We start from the raw sequence: 23,130 nt of genomic DNA on the forward strand, positions 1-23,130 counted from the left end.
AAACATTCAGATAAGAAAAACAGATTAAAAATAATCTGTAATACCATTGGCCAGAAAGGACAATTTCTGCCTTCAAAGGCTCCCAGCACAATGGGTGAAACAGACAAGTCAGCAGGCAAATTCCATGCTACACAGAGATAAATGAAGCCATAAAGGAGCAGGCCTCACCTACCGGCTCTGGAGGAAGTGGAGGCAGTTAGAGGCGGCTTCTAGCCAGGAGGTGATACTTGAGCGGAGTCTTAACAGATGAGTAGCATTTAGCCAGAAAGTGAAGAGTGAGGGCAGGCACTTGGTATTGAAGTAGAACTGAAGGGTGCTGATGTGTGGGAAATCACACCCAGGATCGGATCATTGCTGGAGGGGTGTGGTGGGAAATGAAGCCGGAGGCAGGCACAGGCTGAGAGGGTTTGGGTTTTTCTCCAGGCAGTGATAGGGAGGTAGTGTATTTTTAGCAGCAGGAATCAACTGATTGGGTGCATTAGAAAAGTGTGGATAGTAGGTTGGGGTTGAGACTGGAGACAGAAGGCTGTTACAGTTGAAAATCGAGAGTTTTGCACTAAAGCAGCAACGATGGAAGAAATGAAGATGAGAGACATTTAGAAAGTAAAATCTTTTTTTTTTAAGTTTGTTTATTTTGAGTGAGAGAGAGTGCGAGTGCGCGCGTGCATGGAGGAGGGGCAGAGAGAGAAGGAGAGAGAGAATCCCAAGTAGGCTGTTGCGGTGCTTGAACTCACTAACCCGTGAAATCATGACCTGAGCCGAAATTGAGTTGGATGCTTAACAAACTGAGCCAGCCAGGCGCCCCTAGAAAGTAAAATCTTAAAGAGTTGGTAACAGTTGTAAGACTGAGGAAGAGGAAGGAAGTTGGAATGACTCTAGTTTGGGGGACTGAATGATGGTGTTGTTGACAAAGAGAAACAGGTTTGTGGAGGAGGATATGAACTCAATTTTGGATATGTTTAGTAATGTTTTAATAATTTTCTCTTTACAAAAGTAATGAGTAAGAAATTTATGAACTATGGCTTGGATGCCTGGCTGGCTCACTTGGTAGAACATGGGACTCTTGATCTTGGGGTTGTGAGTTTGAGCCCCATCGTGGGCATAGGATTTATTTTTAAAAGAAAGAAATTGGGGCTCCTGGGTGGCTCAGTTGGTTGAGCGTCTGACTGTTGATTTCAGCTCAGGTCATGATCGTAGGGTCAGGGGATCAAGTCCCACATTGGGCTTTTAGCTGACAGCACGGAGCCTGCTTGGGAATCTTTTTCTCCCCCTCTCTCTGCCCCTTCCCTGCTCTCTTTCTCTCTCTCAAAATAAATAAACATTTAAAAAAGAAATGTATTAACTATGGATAAGTATAAAGTATAAATATAAAGGATTATACTTAATCCAGTGATTCATAATAGTTTTGTGTATATCCGTCCCCTCCCTTCCTCCCTTTTATCTTCTACTTTTTTAAAAAGGAGGCTGTGCTATATATACATACTGATTTGTTTTGTTTTCTTTTCCCCTCCCCCACACTGCTATGCGTACTGAGTTCTAATCTGCTCTTACTCATTAATACATCGTGAATGACTTCTCACATCATTAAATGGTTAGTGCTATCATTAAAAAAAATTTTTTTACTGTATTAAAAATGTGGAAAAAATTAGAGAATGCCAATGAAAATAGAAAATGTTAAACTATCAATAATTAACCTTTGTTAGCATCTTACGTTTTACATATTTATGATAGGAAAACTAGAAAATTCAAGTAAATATAGAGAAGTATTACCCCAAATTAACTTTTGTTAGTACGTGTGTATATCCTGCAGATGTTCTATATAGATGTACCTTGAAATTTAGCTACTGCTTTTATTGAGTTCTTTTTATACATCAGGCACTGTGATAAGCTCTTGAAAAATGTTTTTTTTTTTTAATTTTTTAATGTTTATTTTTTTGAGGAGAGGGGGGATAGAGATGGGGGAGGGGCCCCTGAAGCAGGCTCTAGGCTCCTGAGTTGTCAGCACAGAGCCCAATGTGGGGCTCAAACGTACCAACCTACCAACCACAAGATCATGACGTGAGCCGAAGTTGGGCGCTTAACCAACTGAGCCACCCACCCAGGCACCCCAAAAAGTGTTATTTCATTTAATTTTCAAAACTACCCTATGAGATAGGTTCTATTATTTTTCCTGTTCTATAGAAGAGAAGATGAATCCAAATCCTCTTAAGTGTATTGTTTTATAATCTTTTTTACTTGACTATGTCACACATTTACTGCTGTGTAAAGATATTTACTGCGAAGAACTTAACTGGCATTCCCTTCTATGCTTGTGCCATCAGTGTTCCCTTATTGAGCTTTCGATTATTTTCAGTTCTTTGCTATTATAAACTTTTTTGCAATTATTAACATGTTTGTATACTTCTCTAGTTGTTTTTTTTTTTTTTTTAAGTTTTCATTTATTTTGAGAGAGACACACACACATGCACACACACAGCATGAGTAGGGGAGCGACAGAGAGAGGGAGAGATACAGAACCCCAGGCAGGTTCCATGCTGTCAGTGCAGAGCCCAGCATGGGGCTTGAACCCACGAAGCCGTGGGATCATGACCTGAGCTGAAATCGAGAGTTGGGACACCTAACCGACCTAGCCACCAGGTGCCCCTCTACTTGTTTTCTTGAAGTTAATTCCTGGAGATAGAATTCTTGTGGTAGACTTTCTGAAGATGTTTGGTACATAAACTATTTTCTAGAAAGATCATACTAATCTGCCTTACTCCAGGTGATACAAGAGTACCTGTTTCCCTGAATCGTTATGACCACCATAAGACAGTTACTTGTTCTTCACATTTTTTTGAGCACCCTCAGTGTGTCAGGCACTGTACAACAGTGAGCAGTGGATGCTGCCTTCTGCAGCTAGCAGTCTCCTGTTAGAATTTTACCTTTTACCAGTTTCATTGGTAAATGATGATACTGTGTTTTAGCCTGAAAAATTTTTTTTGTGGTTGAATTTTTTTTGTATATGCTGGTTCTCTGATTTCTTTTACGCAGTTCATATCCTTTGCTTATTATCCTGTTGATTTATAAGTCCTCTTTATGTTAATGCTCTATAGATTTAGGACATTATCTGTATGTGTTACAGATGATTTTTTCTTCCAGTATATCATCTGCTTATTATATTCCTAAGTAAATAAAAGTCTTTCGGTCTTTCCCTATTTTAGTTGTCATATTCTTCCCTTTATGTGTTTTTCCATATAGTACTTCTGTGAGTTTTTTTTTTTTTTACATTTACATTAAAAAAAATTTTTTTAATGTTTATTTTTGAGAAAAAGACAGTGCAGGTGGGGGAGGGGCAGAGAGAAGAGGGAGACACAGAATCTGAAGCAGGCTCCAGGCTCTGAGCTGTCAGCACAGAGCCCACCATTGGGCTCGAACTCATAAACCTTGAGATCATTACCAGAGCTAAAGTTGGACGCTTAACTGATTAAGCCACCCAGGCACCCCTACATTTACATTTTATAACTCAGCTAGAATTTGTTTGAGAAGAAGCTGTGAGGTAGGGGTTTAACTTTATGATTTTTTCCCCAAATTAACCAGTTATTATCAGTAGCTTATATTTAATAATCAGTGCTTTCTGCACTGCTGAAATACACTTTTATTATTTCTTACATAGATCTAGGTTTGTTTATGGACTTTCTGTTTTGTTCCATTTATCTAGCTGTCTGTCCCTGTGCTCCCCTTGTAGTCGATTCTAGCTTTTGGTGGCGCAAGTCCCATTTTCTTAGTTTTTTTTTCCCTCTGCTTAATCTTCCAGATGGATTTTAGAATCCTTTTTTTTAATGATTTCCAAAAAATTCCATTGTGTGGTTATTTTTAAAAGCTATACATTTAAAAATTTTGTAAGGAACATGGTATGTATGATGTGTTTCATTTTAGGTATGTGTGGGATATTCATTTGGAGATGTCCTGGAGACATTGGCACACATGGGCATGAAGCTCAGGGCCAGAAGTGGTGACGAGATAGAAACATTAGAGATACTAGGGCTTATCAGTGGTATTGAAACCATGGGACTGGATGAGCTTGCTTGGGGAGGTTTAGATGGAAGCTGAGGATAGGATAGGGCTCTGAAATGGCATTTAAGAGGTAGGTGGAAGGTGAAGAACTCAAAAATAAATATATAGGGGGGCTCCTGAGTGGCTCAGTCGGTTAAGCGTCTTGACTTTGGCTCAGACCATGATCTCGTGGTTCTTGAGATCAAGCCCCGCATCAGGCTCTGTGCTGACAGCTCAGAGCCTGGAGCCTGCTTTGGATTCTGTCTCCCCCTTGCTCTCTGCCCCTCCCCCACTCATGCTCTGTCTCTCTCTCTCAAAGATAAACATTAAAAAAAAATTCAAAAAAGAAAAGAAATATGTTGTTGGAAGAGACCATAGGGAAAGTGGGAAAGGCATAGGCTTTACACAATCAGACCAGCTCTGCATTTACTAACCATGCGACATTAACTTCTCTACACCTTCACTTCCTCATTTTTGGAATAGGAATAATATGGTCTATTTTATATAACATTGTTTAGAAGATGAAGTAATAGGGAAGCAGTAAGGTCTGTTAGTTGAGATAAGATGGGCATTTTAGAGTCAGTGTCTGGGTTTGGATCTTTGCTTTCCTATGTACTGGGTGTATGGCCTCAGGGAACTATTCAACTATTCACTTTCCAAATGAGTAATGATAATAATACTTCATAAAAATATTTCAAGATTTAAATGAGCTAACAGAAGTAGCATGCTTAACTTGAGGCATAGTAGGGACTCATTGTTTGCCTTGATACGTGTAAAGCATCTAACATACAAGCCCAGCACACAGGTACTTGGTGTTAGTGTAGGCCTCCTTTCAGAAGCTTCTTAACAGGAAGGAGACCACACCCTTTGCAGAAGGCACAACAGGGGAAGGACTAAGAAGAATGAAAGCGAAGAATGAAAACATGCATTGGTAGTGATATTTGGCGCAGGGTCTGATTAGGTTAGAAGGGCATTAATGAAATCCAGTTTGGCTTAAGGTATTTATCCCAACCTTGTGGTGAAGGGAACTATTTAGGATGAATAGTTCTATTTTCCCCTCTCCCTCCAGGCAAACACAGAGCCGCCCAAGCTGAGTAGAGATGAGCAGCGGGGTCGAGGTGCCCTATTACAGGATATCTGCAAAGGGACCAAGCTGAAGAAGGTGACCAATGTTAATGATCGGAGTGCTCCCATCCTTGAGAGTGAGTCTAAGCTTCATTTCCTAGTGAGCCACCAGGGTCCCAGGATCAAGCTGGAGACTTGGCTGGCCTGTCATTTTTATTGTTGGGCCTTGAGTGGGAGAGTTTTGTCCTTTAGGAGAGTTTTCTTTGAATGTTCTTTGGCCGTCTTTGCCTCTGTTCATTTGAATATCTTAGAAGTTTCTTTTTTGACCTTTGGGAAGTGTTCTCTGGGGTAAGATTCTCTTCTACTGTAACTAGTGCTTGTTAGGGTATATCTTTGGCAGTTCTCTGAGGAGACCACTGTATTACTAAAAACCACTAAGCTGAAGCCAACGATGATTTCTATAATTGTCACAGGTGTCCATTCAGATAGGCCTCTGGAGAGTTGCTCACACCTGGGTCCCTGAGTCATTGGCCCCCTTACCATCTGGGACTTGGAGAGACACTCCTCTGAGCCTGTCTTTATCCTGGTTTTCCCTCTGCCTTTCCTAAATAAGGGAAGTTTGGCTTCTTTTTCCTTTTGTTCTTTCTCTTTCATCACAGTGTAGAATTTTATCTCCACATGAAGCTGTGGATCTGAGAGGCCTACAATTTTATTTTTAATTTAAATGCAAAGGCAAAAGCAAGATTGGTTTGTTTGCAAATTAAAGCCCAAATAGAGGAGGGGTTTCTCCTCAGGATTGACTTGGTCACCAGCTTGGAGCATGTGAAGTAAAAACCCTAATGGTATGCTTTCCAGAACCCAAAGGAAGCAGTGGTGGTTATGGCTCTGGAGCAGTTGCCCTGCAGCCCAAGGGAGGTCTCTTCCAAGGGGGAGTGCCGAAGCTCCGACCTGTGGGAGCCAAGGATGGTTCAGGTATCTGAGCAGTACTTTATTAGGATATTTCCCAAGTGCATTAATTTCTAACTAGTCCCAAGTGGGCCATCTAGGGTTAAGGCATGTGGTAGAGGTGGGAGAAAGGAGAAAAGGGAGCAGGGGAGGGGTTACAGAGTAGAATAAAGCCAAAGCTGAGGGATTAAATAAAAATGTGTTCATCTTGTATCAGCAGTATTTGTTAGTGGGCCCTGAACCTGAAACCAGATTAAAACCCAGAACTATACAGGCATTTACCTGCTACCATGCAGGTTACACTAAGGAGGCTGGGTGAAGGATATACTGACCAACATGTATGTATGTTGTATTTGTAGAGAACCTAGCTGGTAAGCCAGCCCTACAAGTCCCCAGTTCTCGAGCTGCTGCCCCAAGGCCACCGGTGTCTACAGCCAGTGGGCGCCCTCAAGATGATACAGACAGCAGCCGAGCCTCACTCCCAGAACTGCCCCGGATGCAGAGACCATCGTTACCGGACCTCTCTAGGCCTAATACCACCAGCAGTACAGGCATGAAGCACAGCAGCTCTGCCCCTCCTCCACCACCCCCGGGGCGGCGGGCCAACGCTCCCCCTACACCTCTGCCTGTGCACAGCAACAAAGCCCTAGCCTACAACAGAGAGAAACCCTTGCCGCCCACACCTGGACAAAGGCTGCACCTTGGTCGAGAGGGACCTCCTGCTCCACCCCCAGTCAAACCACCTCCTTCCCCTGTGAATATTAGAACGGGACCAAGTGGCCAGTCTCTGGCTCCTCCTCCTCCGCCTTACCGCCAGCCTCCTGGGGTCCCCAATGGACCCTCCAGTCCCACTAACGAGTCAGCCCCTGAGCTGCCCCAGAGACACAATTCTTTGCATAGGAAGACACCGGGGCCTGTCAGAGGCCTAGCGCCTCCTCCACCCACCTCAGCTTCTCCCTCGATACAGAGTAATAGGCCACCACCCCCAGCCCGGGACCCTCCCAGTCGGGGAGCAGGTAAGTGCCTGGAAGCATCTTTTTTCCTATTAGATGGAGAATTGAGTTAATTGTCTCATCCTTTTCTCCAAAGCTCTCCTTCAGCAATTGAAGAGAAAAAGAATTCACTTACTCATTGAATAAGTTTATTGAGTTCCTTTTTATGTGTCGGACTGTGTTAGGGAAATAGGAATCGATAGAAAAGACAGAAGATTCCTGTTCTCTGGACAGTCAAGCAAATTAGTAAAAAAAAAAAAAAAAAAAAAAAGAAATACAAAGCAGAGAAGGAGGGGAATAGGATCTATGGGGTGGAGGGTGGTGGTGATATTTTTATTGCAGGAGTGGGGTATGAAGTGACAGTCTGGCAAAGACCTGAAGACAATAAGCTAAGCAGTTTCTGGGAGAACAGCTATTGCAAGCATTGAGAACAGCAAATGCAAAGGCCCTGAGACTGGGGACATCAGGGAGGCCATCTTGGCAGGACTAGAATGAGTAAGGGGAAGAGCGGCAGGACATGGAGATCAGGAAGCTAGATTTCCTAGAGAGAATACTGCAAGGCTTTATCATGACTGGGATTTACTTGGAGAGATGCAGAGCCACTGGAACCATGGGAACAAAGGAGAAGCATTGCTTCAGATTTTATTTATTATTATTTTTTAATTTTTAAAATGTTTGTTTATTTTTGAGAGAGACAGAGAAAGCAAGGGAGGGGCAGAGAGAAGGAGACAGAATCCCAAGGAGGCTCCGTGCAGTCAGCACAAAGCCTGATGTGGGGCTCAAACTCACAAACTGACAACATGACCTGAGCTAAAATCAAGAGTCAGGATGCTTAACCCACTGAACTACCCAGGTGCCCTGTTGCTTTTGCTTTGGAAAGGATGACAGACTCCTGTGTTGAAAACAGACTGCCTGAGGACAAAGTTGGCAAAGGAGACTCCTTCCGAGGCTGTTGCAATAGACTGGGCAGATAGGCAGGATCACAGCAGGTTTGGGGGAAGAAGACAGGTGTTCACTTCTGGACAAGTCAAGTTTGAGATCCCTGTTAGCCAAACACCAATTCATTATTTTCTCTTGGATGTCTGTCAGACTTTGAAGTTCAGGGGAGAGATCTGGGCTAGAGAAATTTGAATGATATTGAAAACCACGTGCTGGGTGAGCTCACCAGAGGAGCTGATCTAGGTAGAGAAGAGGTTGAGGCTTAAGGCCTGGGGTCCTCCTATATCACAGAGATATATAGTAGCGAGCAGAGGAAGCTGAGAAACAGCCTCTAGTGAGGAAGAAAGAAACCCAAGAGAATGCTGGAAGGATGCCAGGATGGAGTCATCAGCTGTGTCCGGGGCTGAAAACAGAATGACATTGGTGTTAGCAACTTGGAGTCATTGGGGGTCCTGCAAACAACATGATACCCTTTAGAGTAGTTTCAGTGGAATGGTGGAGGATGAGGGTAAAAGTCTAACTGGGATGTGTTTGGGAAATCTGGAATAGGAGGAAAGGAATTGGAGATAGCAATGTAGAAATCTCAGTTTGCTTCAAGGGGAGTGGGGTGCAGATAAATGGAATGGTTGCTGGAGGAGGATGTGAGAGTGAAGGTTCGGACCCCTCCTCCCCATGGTGCAGTAGAAGCAGGGGAAATTGCTTGAGTCATGTCCTCAAGAAGGCTAAAAGGAATGGAATCTGATCCATAGGTAGGAGATTGGCCTTAGATAAGAACACCGTTCTTCCATGGTAACCAGAGGGAAGGTAGAATGCATAGGCATAGAAGCAAGTGGGTAGGTGGGTGTAGTGATAGGAACATGCGCAGAGTTTCTTCTGGTTTGTTTCTAATTGGCGAAATGGAAAGCAAGGATATCTGCTGTGAACAAGGGGTGGGGGGGAAGGAGAGAGAGGGCATGAGTGGCTGTCTAGGGGTGTGCTGGGATAATCAGCAACATGAAAGGCCCACTCAGGGTTAGGAGCCATACACTCAAAGTGAGATTAGCACAGTGTGTGTCGAGCTGTGCATTTGCAGGTGCTGAGTGGGGTAGCATGGTATTTAACCAGGGTTAGCTTTTTTAGGCATGTGTGATACTAAGGGAGAGTGGGTCAAGGAAGCTAAGGGTTTAGGTCAGGGACTGATTGTAACAGTGGACCTTCAGCCTAAATTGGGTGAGCAGGAGACTAAGGAGCTCTTGAAAAGGTAGAAGAGGTTGTGTAATCTTTTTACAAAATAGCATGACTGAAAGTAGAGTGAGGTAGATCATGAAGCTCTCTGGTGCCTTCCTAGACCCAGGAATTTTGGCTCCCATGTCCTCTTGTATCATTGGACTTTGAGCCACACCCTCCACAAATGGCTTTTGAGCTTTTATTTTATTATTATTATTTTTTAGAGAGTGCATGAGCCAGGGAGAGGGGCAGGGAGAGAGAGAATCTGAAGCAGACTCCACTTCCATCATAGAGCCCAACTTGGGGCTCGATCTCACGACCCTGGTATGACTTGAGCCAAAATCAAGAGTTGGATGCTCAGCTGACTGAGCCACCCAGTTGCCCCGGCTTTTGAGCTTTTAAACAATCAGTCCTTGCTGATATAGATCATTGATGAAGAAATTAAGTGATCCAGAGGCCGTGTAACCCGTGCTGCTGGTTGGTGAGGTACATAGAGATTTGTACTCTAGGAGCTGGCAGTCCAGCCTAAGCTGTCATATAGTACCTGGTACGTTCCTGATTCCATGTCTCCTTGGTTTTAGCCATAAGAATCCTATTCCTAAGGTGGCCTTTGATTCTATAAAATTTAGGTTTAAAAAAAGTCTTTTTAACTTAGGGACTTAAAAAAAACCTCTTTAAGTAGAGCCCATATCTACCTAACTCCATCCAGAAATAGAAGTCGCGAAAAAATGTAATTTCTGTGGGTTGAACTGAGTAATTTTAATTTATTTCTCAATTTGATTCAATTTAATTTATTTTAACTAGGCTGTAGGCCTAAAGTGGGGCGTGAACTCACTACCCCGAGATCAAGAGTCACATGCTCTACTGACGTGAGGCAGCCATGCGCCCTGAACTGAATAGTTTTAAATGTCTGTGTACTTCTTGCTTCCCACTTCTCAGTTCTTTCTTTGGGGTTTCTTTAGAAGAATGTGAAGTTATGAGCCTTGTTCTTCTGTCCCTTAGCTATCACCAACTTTGAGGCCTGGTGGAGGCCTCAGCAAGCTTTCCTTTTTTTTTTTTCCCCTTTCAAATTTTAATTTATTTGTTTATTTTGAGAGAGAGGGAGGGAACATGAGTGGGAGAGGGGCAGAGAGAGAGAGAGAGAGAGAGAATCCGAAGCAGGCTCCCCACTGTCAGAGCAGAGCCTGATGTGGGGCAAATAAATAAACATCTAAAAAAAATTGGGGGAGGTGCCTGGGTGGCTCAGTTAGTTAAGTATCCAACCTCTGCTCAGGTCGTGGTCCCGTGGTTCATGGGTTTGAGCCCTGCATTGGGCTCTGTGCTGACAGCTCAGAGCCTGGAGCCTGCTTCGGATTCTGTTTCCCTTTCTCTGCCCCTCCCCCGCTCACTCTTGCACTCTCTCTCCTCTCTCTCAAAAGTAAACAAACATTAAAAAAAAACTTTCAGGGGCGCCTGGGTGGCGCAGTCGGTTAAGCGTCCGACTTCAGCCAGGTCACGATCTTGCGGTCCGTGAGTTCGAGCCCCGCGTCAGGCTCTGGGCTGATGGCTCAGAGCCTGGAGCCTGTTTCCGATTCTGTGTGTGTCTCTCTCTCTCTGCCCCAAAAAATAAATAAACGTTGAAAAAAAAAAATTTTTTTTTAAAGTAAAAAAAAATAAATAAATAAAAAATAAAAAAAAACTTTCATATACAAAATAAATAGGGGTGTCTAGGTGGTTCAGTTGGCTCAGGTCATGATCTTGCAGTTTGTAAGTTCCAGCCCTGCTCCAGGTGAGCTCGAGCCCCACTTCAGGTGAGCCCCACTTCTCTCTCTCTCTCTCTCTCTCCCTCTCCCTCTCCCTCTCCCTCTCCCTCTCCCTCTCCCTCTCCCTTTCTCTCTCCCCCTCCCTCCCTCCCTCCCCCTTCTCTCTGCTCCTTGCTCACTTGCAGCCCCCCATAAATAAATTAAATAAATTCAAGTTAATTAATAGTGTAATACTGGTTTCAGGAATAGAATTTAGTGATTGGTCACTGACATATAACATCAAGTGCTTAACACCCATTTAGCCCATCCCCCACCCACCTTCCTCTATCAACCCTCAGTGTGTTCTCTATCATTAAGAGTCCGTTAGGAGGGTGCCTGGGTGGCTCAGTTGGTTAAGCATCCAAATTCAGCGCAGGTCATGATCATCTTACAGTTTGTGGGTTTGAGCCCTGCATTGGGCTGTGTGTGGACAGTCAGAGCCTGGAGCCTGCTTCGGATTCTGTGTCTTCTTCTCTCTGTGTCTTCCCCAGCTCATGCTCTGTCTCTCTCTCTCAAAAATAAAGAAAACATTTAAAAAAGTTTTTAATAAAAAAGAATAATTTAAAAAGTCTGTTATGTTTTGTTTCCCTCTTCCCCCCCTTCCCATATGTTCATCTGTGTTGTTTCTTAAATCCCACACATGAGTGAAATCATACGTTATTTGTCTTTCTCTGAATGACTTATTTGGTTTAACATAATACACTGTAGCTCCAGCCACATTGTTGCAAATGTCAAGATTTCATTCCTTTTGATGGCGGAGTAATATTCCTGTGTGCATGTGCGCATCTGTGTGTGTGTGTGTGTGTGTGTGTGTGTGTGTGTGTGTACACACATCTTCTCCATTCATCAGTTGATGGACACTTGGGCTGCTTCCATATCTTGGCTATAGTGAATAATGCTGCTGTAAACATTGGGTGCATGTATCCCTCTTTGAATTTGTATTCCTTGGGTAAATACCTAGTAGTGTGATTTTTATAGGGTAATTCAATTTTTAACTTTTTGGGAAACTCCACACTTTTTTTCAGAGTGGCTGCACCAGTTTGCACTGCCACCAACAGTGTAAGAGGGTTCCCCTTTCTCTGCATCCTCGCCAACATATGTTGTTTCCTTTGGTGTTAATTTTAGCTATTCTGACAGGTGTGAGGTAGTATCATTGTGTTTTTGATTTGTATTTCCCTGATGATGAGTGATGTTGACTATCTTTTCATGTGACTGTTAGCCATCTGAATGTCTTCTTTGGAAAAATGTGTATTCATGTCTTCTGCCTGTATCTTAACTGGATTGTTTTTTGCGTGTTGAGTTTAAGTTCAACACTTATTTTGGATAGTTTATTTTTCAACACTATTTTGGATAATAACCCTTTATCAGATATGTCATTTGTAAATATCTTCTCCCATTCCATAGGCTGCCTTTTAGTTTTGTTTATTGTTCCTTCTCTCTGCAGAAGCTTTTTATCTTGATGAGGTCCCAGTAGTTCATTTTTGCTTTTGTTTACCTTGCCTCCGGCAACTTGTCTAGGAAAAAGTTGCTCCAGCCAAGGTCAAAGAGATTGCTGCCTATGTTCTTCTCTAGGATTTTGATGGTTTCCTGTCTCACATTTAGGTCTTTAATCCATTTTGAATTTATTTTTGTGTGTGGTGAAAGAAAGTGGTCCAGTTTCATTCTTCTGCATGTCAGTAACCAGAGCAACAGTTCTTAGAGTGATAATACTGAGAAAAAATTGAGGTATCTTAATCAGAGATCATGTCAGTATTGGCTCTCTTTGTTGTGTGACATTGGGCAGATCGCTCTGATTCTCTGGGTTTGTTTCCTCTTGTGTTCACAGTACCTTCAGAGGTGGTTGTAAATAAATGTATGAAAGTGCTTTGTAAACAGTAGTATGCTGATAACTGTTAGTGGTTTTCCGCAAGGATTTCCAGGTAGTTCATGGATATATCTCTGTTACTCAATCATATTATGACAGTATTATATGATAATGTAGTTTTGTTTCTATATGAATTATTTACATTTTAAAAAGCATGGAGTCTTTTGTCTTCCCAGAGTGCTCAGGGATCAAAAATTGCCACGTGTTGGTCCATAGAGTTTCTGAATTTTTTCTTTGCAGAGTAAAATACTATTTTTTTTTTTAAATTTTTTTTTTCAACGTTTATTTATTTTTGGGACAGACAGAGACAGAGCATGAATGGGGGAGGGGCAGAGAGAGAGGGAGACACAGAATCGGAAACAGGCTCCAGGCTCTGAGCCATCAGCCCAGAGCCTGACGCGGGGCTCGAACTCCCGGACCGCGAGATCGTGACCTGGCTGAAGTTGGACGCCTAACCGACTGCGCCAGGCGCCCCTAAAATACTATTTTTAAGGGATTTTTTTTTTTCTTTTAAGAATCAATACTACCCTTCTCTCAAAATTAGGTTTATCTTGGTCTACAAAAGGGTGATCTCCCACCGCAGGGTTTCTTTTACAAACTACTTCTTTCTTAGGGTCCTTGGGTCCCAGCTCTGTCACTTGAAACAGTCTTAAAATTGGATGTGACAAAGAGCCCAGAAACTTATTGGAGATGGCAGAACCTGGTTGGGATGCCTGGTCCCTCAGGGAGGGTGCCAAGGGAGCAAGCAGGCTGCTCTTGGTCCTGCTCTATTTGGCCAGTCTGGGTTGGCTGTAATCACTGCCACCTGCCCAGTGTCTAGCTGGTGTCCTTTTGAGCCTGGCTAATGTTGCCTGTCTTACACTTCCTGGCACTGCGCTAGAGTAGAAACAGACTCTTAGGGCCCTGAGAAATCTGGGTTTTAGAGAAATATTTTGAGGGTGACCTGAAAGGGCTTTGGTTTGGGCAGATTTGAAATGCAAATAAGGTTCAGAGATCTGCTGCTAGGTGCTATTAAGGAGATTTCTCTTTTATTATTGCCTCTAATAGCCCCTGTCATACTTAAACCTTGAAAAGAGGGAGACATTCAGAGTGTATTTTAGGAGAGTTGCAAACCAACATTTACTGGGCCTACAGTGCTGGACCCTTTGTCTACATACATCATCCCATTACTGTTTTATGCTTAGCTGTGGTCACTCTACAGAAATTCTGACAGTAATTTACAAGGAATAAATTGAAGATACACTCTTGGGGTACCTAGCTGGCTCACTCAGTAGAGCATGTGACTCCAAGGGTCATGAGTTCAAGCCCCACGTTGGGCATAGAGTTTACTTAAAAAAAAAAAAAAAAAAAAGATACACTCTTTCTCACTAAACTAGTGTTAAGCTGAGTTGTCTCTCCATGTATTATTTAGGTAACAGCTATTTATTGGATATGGCATTGGTGCCAAAAGACACACTTCCATCTCAGTGGGTTACAAATTTTGGGGGGAGATAAAATACATAGTACTTGGTGGTAGTTATGAAAAGCAGAGTGGGCACAGTGGAAAGAGCAGATGTGTGCTGAGTCTGTTAGATCTATGGCCTCAGACAAACAGGCTGAGTCCCAGTTTCCTCATTTGTGAAATGGGGATAATACCACATAATTTGCAGGAGAGACTGAAGAGTTTTTAAAGATTTAATGCCTATAAAGTGCTCAGGACAGTGCCTGGAATATAATGGAAATGAAATAAATGGTAGCTACTATTTTTGCTAGTTAATGAAAAGAATAGAATAATATAACATAAACACCTTAGAACCTATTCCAGTGATGTTGACATGTCTTCAGACGTGTTTTTTATGTTCTACTTAGTGGCACATTTTTGTCTTTCAAGAGTGAATTTGATTTTTGAAAAGACGTAAGTACGAATATTTTTATTGGTAGTGGTACGACCTCAGAAATGAGATATGAACATCATATAATATTTATGGATGTGTCTGATTAGAAACTGGGTTTGGAGGCAATTCCCAAAGAGGCATTCCCAATTTTTTGAGCAATTAGATTATCATTGGAGATATGTAACTTCTGCAGATGAACATACTAAACATATTTTGAGAATCACTCATTTTAGTATGTACTACTAAGTGTTAGAATAAATGACAGAGCCTATAAATGCTGTGGGAGAACAAAGAAGAGGGGATTAGAATAGAGTGCATTGCTTTGGGAAAGCCTGTAGAAGATAGGGCTTGAGTTGAACCTTAAAGGAGAGGTCGGGTTTGGCAGTAAGGGAAGAGGGATGGTATTTCCGAGTCTTTTGGGCCAGTCACGAGAGCAAAGCGTATGTAGTTTGGTTTAGTCAGCAAATGTTGATTGCCTACCTAACTGTGTGCTGTACATTTGGCTGAGCTTGGGAACTCAGATGAATGGACAACTGCTCTGACTTAGTGTCCTGGGGAAGAGGCACATAAAATGAACAACTATAATACAATATAGTAGTGTAGTAGAGAGGTACAGAGGCAACAGTGTGAGTGTGGAAGAGGGGCACCCAACCCAGCCTTAGGAATCAAGCAAGGAAGAGGAGATGGTGAGATCAGGCTGACTGCTGTGCTAAGTTACTGTGTAAGAAAGGAAGATGATGGGATGAGACTCAGCTGGGGTTGAAGCTAAGGATTTGAAACTTCATGATACAGGAAATGCAAAGTCCTTGGAAAAGTTTGAGCAAGTATTTGGGGACATTAGTGAGTTGGTATGCAGAATGGATTGGCATGATAAGAGATGAGAAGCAAGGAGGACATTTGGGAAACTTTTTGCAATAAAACAGGCTAAATACGAGAAATCTTTGAATTAGAAATGTGGAGGAAGGCGTGGAAAGGCAGGGAAAAGAACACGAATAGGCAGAGTTCTTGGCTGACTCGTCACAGAAAATTAAAAAGGTCACACATTCATTCTGAACTTTGGGATCTGATAGAGTGTTGCTGCTGTTAAATAGGGGTGACAGGAGGGTGAGTATGATACTTGACATGCTGCCCGCGTGCTCACAGAGCCTGGCTCTTTGGGAAGGCACCAAGACATTTAGTGTGTGTCTCTTAACCCGCCCCCCACTCCTCACCATCTCTGCATCGCAGTCTAACTGCTTTGGATTTTCATTGCAGCTCCTCTACCCCCACCACCCATGATCCGAAATGGTGCCAGGGATGCTCCCCCTCCCCCACCACCATACCGAATGCATGGGTCAGAACCCCTGAGCCGAGGAAAGCCCCCACCTCCTCCCTCAAGGACGCCAGCTGGACCACCCCCTCCTCCTCCACCACCCCTGAGGAATGGCCACAGAGATTCTATTACCACTGTCCGATCTTTCTTGGGTGAGTAGCAAGCTGTTTTAGTCTCACAGTTCCTGTGGTGACTTCACTAATTCCAGTGGCCACTCTAGAATGGGAATGGTCACTGGGTACCCTTTGTTGACAGCAGTTCTTCTCTTAACTTCCTCTTGGATTTCTGGGCCTTTGCAAATTGACATGCCTTTCCTTTTGCAAATTCTAGGCATGATTGCTTTGGAAGAGATTGAAGTAAAATCAGTAGGTGTTGTGTTAATAACTCCAAAGCCACTCTCTTGCTCCCCAAGGATCATTTGTGATTAACTTTTAGGTCAGAGACTTTATCCTCTTCAGGATTATTCAGGCAGGAATTATGTATCTTCCTAGGAAGGAGAGGGCCTTTCTGGACCTTTAGAAAACAAAACACACCACTGTACACCACATTAATCTAATAATACAAATCCACTGCCTAGCTGTGTTACTTTGAGGAAGCCATTTCATTTCTCTGGGCCCCACTTCCCTCATCTATGAAATGAGGGGGTTGAGATCAGGAGTGTATCATATTTAACTTTTCAAGGTTATAAATGAGTCTTAGGCCCCACCTAAGAGGTTCTAATTCATTAGGTTTAGAATGGAGCCCCAAGCAAAGGTTGTCCATAGGGTTTTCTCAGACCTTCTGTTGAGGACCCCTGGAAAGATCTATACAGCCCCATTCGACCCTAACACTCTACATTCTTTAATGGTTAACTCTTACCCGCTCCCGCTCTAGTCTGTTCCTAATAGGTGGACCAGGGTTTTTGGAATGTGAGTGAGTCACGCCCATAGAAAATTTGAGCCGCCTTGTAGAAGGGCCATGGAAAGTGGGAGTGGGGGCCGTGAGAGGGCTCTCCCAACTGTGTCGTAGAATTTAAATGAGGGTAATTTGGACCAGAGGGGAATTATCTGGTCAGATCTCTCACTAGCTCGTGACAAAAATTCCCGTTTTAGGTTAATGTCTACCAATCTGTAGATTCAGTTCAGTTGGTTTCCCATGGTGACAGTCTCTAAGATGACTGAAACAGAACTGTATTTCTTTCTCTTCCCATGCAAACAGCTGGGCTCCTTTCATGTTAAGTGTGTGGTTTTTGGTGGAAAGATTTGAAGAACCAATTCAAAGATTGATTCCTTTTCATTAGAAAGAGCCTTTCATTAGAAAGATTCTTTTCATTAGAAAAGAGCCTTTAAGCACAGCCTCTGCATATGAGGTGCCTAGAAAGATGCTCTTGCTGGCCTCCAGAACCTTGGTTTAGTGGGCCAGGCGGGCCCCTCATCGTCCATCAGAATGCATGGGAAATTAGCAAGGGGAGGGTCAGAAGTGGTACAGAGTATGTGGGAGCACATGAAAGAGTGATAGGAATTAATTTTTTGTTCTTTTCCCAGATGATTTTGAGTCAAAGTATTCTTTCCATCCAGTAGAAGACTTTCCTGCTCCAGAAGAATATAAACACTTTCAAAGAATATATCCCAGCAAAACAAACCGAGGTGAGAAGAGCAGCCATGAAAGTTTTTCCATAATTCCATTGAATGTAGAATTGGTGTGTTTTTCTTAGGTTAAAATTTGCTTCTCCTCATCAGTGTTTTCTTAAGAAAACAAAGATAACAACAAAACCAATCCCTAAATTTTAAAGGTTAGCTTAAAGAGCCTGTCTCTTATTTCAGGAATGTTTGGGTTATTCAGGGTCTGGTGGTTGACCTTCTGTATGTGGTTTTCATTTTTATATTTTTCAGCTGCCCGTGGAGCCCCACCTCTGCCACCCATTCTCAGGTGAAGCCTGGCTTGGTCCTGTTCCTCAGGATAAGGATGGACCCTCTCCTGTGCTCAGATGGTCCCTTCCATTCCCCTGAAACCTGCATGAGAGCTCCTGACGTGTTTCTCCAGTGCAACCCACCTCTAGACACCAAGCGTCCTCCCCACTCACCTCCATCTATGCATCTCGTCTCTAGACTTGGTGATTGGACTCTTTATATTGACAGGAGGGTCTCAAACCCTGCATCCATCCCTCCTCTTGCAAGCCCTGCTAGCCAGATGAGGAAAAAGCTTCCATGTCTCCTGCTTTCCTTTTGGGGAAAGGTGCCTTGTTGTGATGAATGAACTCATTGTTGGAGCAGGGTGGAGAATGGTACTCCTACCTTCTCCTACCCACAGTGGGGGAAGCTTGGCGAGTATATTCTATTTCATCATTCAGGAGGCTGGCATGGCCAGGACTTCTGGGGGGTGGGCATTTTTAGTGAAACAGGAAAGGAATTTGCAGAGAAGTGATCTGTTTTAAAGGTCATGTTTGAAAAAAGGGCAAAGAAACGGTTCTGCTTTCTTTTTAGGGGTATTTTGGTTTTGTTTTCACCCCACCCCATGCCACCACCCCAGGGAGAAGTTGGATATTACAAATACTAAATACTAATCAGTTGAACTAAACATCTAATAAGAGAGGGTGAAATAAACTGGGGATCCTTTTAGAGCTAGTCAGTTTCTGTGCAGCAAAGGGACCAGGAGCCATTTGCATCCTCTGGGAATCCCTGCCCATTTCCTCAGGGTGCTGAGGCTGAGGGATGTTTTTCCTCTCTGCACTGCCCACTCCCTCAAGAGAAAAGTCCCATTTTTTCGTTCATTACAGATTCACATACTCCAAAAACCTGCAATGGGAGATGGGAAGATAAGGCCCTGGCCTTGACACCTGGCCCTTTTAGTCCTGCTCAGAAACTTCAGCCCCTCATGGGTGCTCCAGGATGACAAGGGAAGGGTGAAGCACCTCATGGAAGGGATCAGCTCTGTGGACTTCGAAGGACTTTAAGGCCAACTTATTCCAAAGTTCACAGCCCATCTGGCTGAGTATGTTCTTTCTGTTCCTTTCTCCACCACTCTTGCCTTCCCAAGACTGAAGGGGTTATACAACCAAATAGAGAAGGGTGAGGAAGCTTATGGGGATAGTCAAAGATTCCTCTGTGCCAAGAAGCACAAAGACTTTGGTGAGGTGTGCTTCAGTCCAATTGATCTTCCTTGGCAGTCAGCAATATGTTTCTTTGTCTTCCAGTCCTGGTTAAAGGGCACAGAGGAAATGGGTCCCAATCTAGGTAGGAACTGAGCTTGGATGGTGCGACAGGGACTTCACCATTCTCCAGCAGCAGGATGGGGCTCCTGGGTTCTACACATGGGTTGGTTTGGTTTGCTACAGCTCTTGCCAAGTGCAGAGACTGCTCAAAGCTTGGAGTTAGAGCAGGAGAGCCAGGGCTATTCCTTGAAATGGATGGGGAGAGTCAATTAAAAATTATCACCAGGTACATCAACAGGCTTAAACTGCCTTAGGGACCTCTCTAATCTGTTAGATCACAGACTAAGGATCTGTGCCTGGTGCCCAGTGAAACCCATGTCTTCCCAGTGCTAGATGGGAGAGCTCTCAACTTGGGTTATTTGTATGGGGTCTGCTATCCTCTGCCATCCCCTGGACTACATTGGCCCTTGGGACAAACCATGGTGAGGTCTGTCACCAAACTTTTCTAATCATTCTCTTTATTGTTTTTATTTTCAAATCTGTTAGCAGTTACCTCCCAGCAGTATATCCCTAGCATCCTGAAGCCAGGATAGCTGAGACAGGGCACTAGTGGAGGGAAAAAGAGTTACAAGAGTTAATTCTGCAGCAGAGTTCCAGGGAGATGCTGACCAGTTACTGAACTTGGACTGTGAAGTCTTCCCATTTGTTTTTGAAATGGGAGTTGATGCCTTTTGTACAATGTTATCAAAGTATATCTTTTTTTTTTCCTCCTTTACTCAAACATAGAGCATCAAAATGAGTATCACAAGTAAAAGCCAAACCCCAGCTTTTCATTGGGGCTGATAATCTTCCTCCTCTGTGACCTGCTGTCCCTCATATTCCCCAGCATTTGGGCTGTGTCACATGGGTATTGATTGTATTCTCATTTTCTTGGCCTCATGAAAAAAGGCCTGGGCCTAGATCTAATCAGAGGGATTTTCTTCTTGAGAGCATGTTGATGGCACAGTACCTATTTAAATGTCTTTTGCCTTATACGTTATTTGGTCCCTCTGTTAATAACAGATTTATTGTCATGTATATTTACTATTGAAGAATGGGAATGTGATCCTCATAGTTATTGATCTATTTTATATGTTGTAAAAAGCTTGTAAAATAGATTTAAGGTGGGCTGGCTGCAAGAGCACTAAAACTTCTCACCTTTTAAACTGCTCTTTTTATCTGCTTGTGGGAATTTTGTCTCTTCAGTGGAAGATTGGGTGGTCTCATGTTGAGACTATTGCCCAGTCCCATTAACCCCCTTATTCCCTCCCAGAAGGAAGAGACATTGCCTAACTAAGCATCAGGAATCTGTGTTAAAAGCCCTTGTGCGGGTTTGGTTTTATGATGTTTTTCTCTAGTGGGAAAAACTTAACTGTTTCTTTCCACCCTTTCTGGGAAGCAGAGCAGTGGCTTCCAGGTTTTTAAATGAGCTAGATGCCCCTCTTCCCTCTTTTTTGGTCACCAGACCTGGATCGAATCACTTTGATATTCCAGGTATGGTTTTTTTCTGTTGTGGGGATTTCCTCCAGCTGCAGAACCCTATCATCCTCACAGCCTGGGCTCCCAGAGTGTGGGTTTAGGGCTACCCCACCTGATGGATGTGAGGCTGCTGTCTCCAGAAATGCATCCCAGCACTCCTAACTGGCAAACGCAAGGAGACTAGCCGCTGGCCATTGCACTGGGGGCTTCCTTCCCCCGACAGCTTCCCAACTTGAAGCCCAGATTTACCTCCAGGGAGAGGTGAGAAAAAATTGTAAATAGACTTGCTACAGAGCAACTCAGGGTTGGGGTGTGTTTTAATTCTCCTGATCACTTGAAATAATCTGTAGGCTGAGTGCTTATGGGAGTGGGGGAGAAATGTGACTCCAGGGTCCTTCCCTTCCGCAAAGCTCTGGGGGTGGAGTACAGGGCATCTGAGGCCCTTTGATGGCACTACACTGAGCTGTCTGTCCTTCTGGAAACCCAACCTACGATCAACTGCAAATCCAATTCTTCACATTCCAGTTGTAGCCTTTCTTTCCCTACTGAATCTCAGTCCCTGGCCATGTGGTCAAGGTGGCTTTCTGTAAGACACCCTGATTTAGGGAATGGAAGGCATTACAAGTCTGCCTTCAAGACTCATCTCTTAAAAGCAAAATGTAACAAAATTACAGCCACCTTCAAGATACATACAAAAAGAAGGATAACTTTAACTGAAGGAAGGATTTGGTTCCATTCAACTCCACGGTCATTGTGCCTTTACTTGTGTTAGAGTTCTCTGCTTTCTTCCTCTCTCCCTTTGAAGCAATTAAAATCTTCCTTGATAACTGCTGTTTCCTTCTTTCTACTCTTGTTTCTAACAGCTTAGTGGGTTTCCTCTAATTGTCTTAAATCTCATTCCACTGGTGGCAGAGGGGCCAAGCCTTCTTTTCTCATGTCTAACCTTTGTCCTTTCCCACGGGGACCAGTGTGAAAGTCATAGTCAACACTGAATAAAAGACTAGAGTGACATGTGTGGCGTGCGTGAGTGTGTGTGTCTGTCCATCTTTGCGTGTGGATCAGTTTATTTTCTTTTTAAAAAATAATTTATTGTATGACTTATTTTGGAGTTCTACTCCAATTACAGTGCTCCCTCACCCAATTAGCAGTGATTTTGCCCCCTCCCTCCCCACAATGTATGGTCTGGTCTCAGGTTGGATTCTTTGGTACATTTCTTTCTTCTGGATGCCGTGCAGTTTAATTAAACCTTGCTTAAAAACAAAAACAAAAACCTGAAAACTGTGTACTCTTGTCTGGAACGCCGCCTCAAGTGGTGGCATAGAGAGGGGAGAAAATCCGTTGCCTCCAGTGAGTGTAGTGGTTTGACTAGGACCTCTGAGAAGGTAGATGCACTGACTTGGGCGGAAGCATCTGGTAGCTGGAGGGGTTTTCCCTCCTCCCCTCCTGCTGTTTTGAATACCACAGTTCATTAGCCGTGCTCACCTGGGTGATTCTGATAGATTTGGTCATCAATGTTTGCCACCTACCTGATTTCAGGGGACCCAGGAGATGCTCTGGCCTTGTCCTCTCCTTCTATCTCTTAAGCTTCTTTCTACCTGTGTTGCATGGCAGTCTCAGACTGAGGTATGGAAGAAAAGGTGGGGACAGAGCAGACAGACTATGTGTGTCTATTTTTATTGGTTTTTCTTTTTTCCCTTTCCTGCTTTTTGCATTGAAATCTTAGCTGGCTTTCTTGAACTTTGACTTGGGGTGTAAAAACTGAACCAGACATTCTCTGCTTACTGTGGTCAGCTGACATAATCACCACCAAGAGTTAATGAGCTTACCTTGCACTTTTCATCACTAGGAAAGGTCTTGAAATTATTTCCCATACTGATTCATTATGGGTGTGTGTATGAATCACTTTCACATAATTTTAGATATGAAAACATGTGAGAGGGAGGGGGGAAAGGCCTCCTTTCATTTTCATCCATACTTAACAGATTGGCTGAATCCCTGATTATTTGACCCATCATTGTTATTAATATGATTAATAAACTACCTATTTATTGATTTAATTGTTCCTCCTGTGACTTTAAATAGCCCTCAAATAGATTTTGTGTGAATGACCCTCAGCTTCACTTCCTAACCCTGTAAGGTTTTCTCTGTCCTGTTGAGATGGTATTGCTAGTCTGTGTGTGTGTGTGTGTGTGTGTGTGTGTGTGTGTGTGTGGTGTGTGCACGCATGGGTGCACACACAAGGATGTTGTGCACTGGATGGGTCCTTCCAGTGTGATTTGATTCCTTCCCTCATGCTACTGTGTTATCAGTTAAGCAGGTGATAAGGACTCCAGTGTGTCAACTGTCATTATTACTGAGACACAGCTGCTTACTGTGAATGTGCCTGTTTAAGTATTTCCTGGCCCCGCCCAGCCACAGCTGCAAGGATGCTGCCTGCCTCTGACTTCTGTTACTCTGCAGACAGAGGTAAGA

At 43.4% G+C, this 23,130-nt stretch overlaps 2 protein-coding genes across 7 annotated transcripts in view; both read left to right on the plus strand.

The window, feature by feature from the left end:
• Positions 1 to 22,715, plus strand: part of WIPF2 (WAS/WASL interacting protein family member 2) — a 49,942-nt gene extending 27,227 nt beyond the window's left edge. For 4 of the 5 annotated variants that reach the window (XM_047081258.1, XM_047081257.1, XM_047081259.1 and 1 more), the window contains 6 exons: positions 5,102 to 5,234; positions 5,953 to 6,069; positions 6,402 to 7,058; positions 15,953 to 16,162; positions 17,534 to 17,635; positions 17,882 to 22,715. In XM_047081258.1, coding sequence (XP_046937214.1) covers positions 5,102 to 5,234; positions 5,953 to 6,069; positions 6,402 to 7,058; positions 15,953 to 16,162; positions 17,534 to 17,635; positions 17,882 to 17,922 — 1,260 coding nt within the window. In that variant the 3' untranslated portion in view covers positions 17,923 to 22,715. Of the gene's footprint in view, positions 1 to 1,316; positions 1,592 to 5,101; positions 5,235 to 5,952; positions 6,070 to 6,401; positions 7,059 to 15,952; positions 16,163 to 17,533; positions 17,636 to 17,881 lie in introns of those variants that run through there. The other variant, XM_047081260.1, reaches the window with a different exon arrangement.
• Positions 18,013 to 23,130, plus strand: part of CDC6 (cell division cycle 6) — a 45,266-nt gene continuing 40,148 nt past the window's right edge. For both annotated transcript variants that reach the window (XM_047081250.1, XM_047081251.1), the window contains exons 1-2: positions 18,013 to 18,102; positions 22,968 to 23,124. The gene's annotated coding sequence lies outside the window, so the exon portion shown is untranslated. The remainder of the gene's footprint in view (positions 18,103 to 22,967; positions 23,125 to 23,130) is intronic.

The sequence above is a fragment of the Lynx rufus genome, unplaced genomic scaffold, assembly GCF_022079265.1.
Source record: "Lynx rufus isolate CCGP_SWC_20201006 ecotype Redwood Valley unplaced genomic scaffold, mLynRuf1.p SCAF_18, whole genome shotgun sequence".
Taxonomy (NCBI): domain Eukaryota; kingdom Metazoa; phylum Chordata; class Mammalia; order Carnivora; family Felidae; genus Lynx; species Lynx rufus.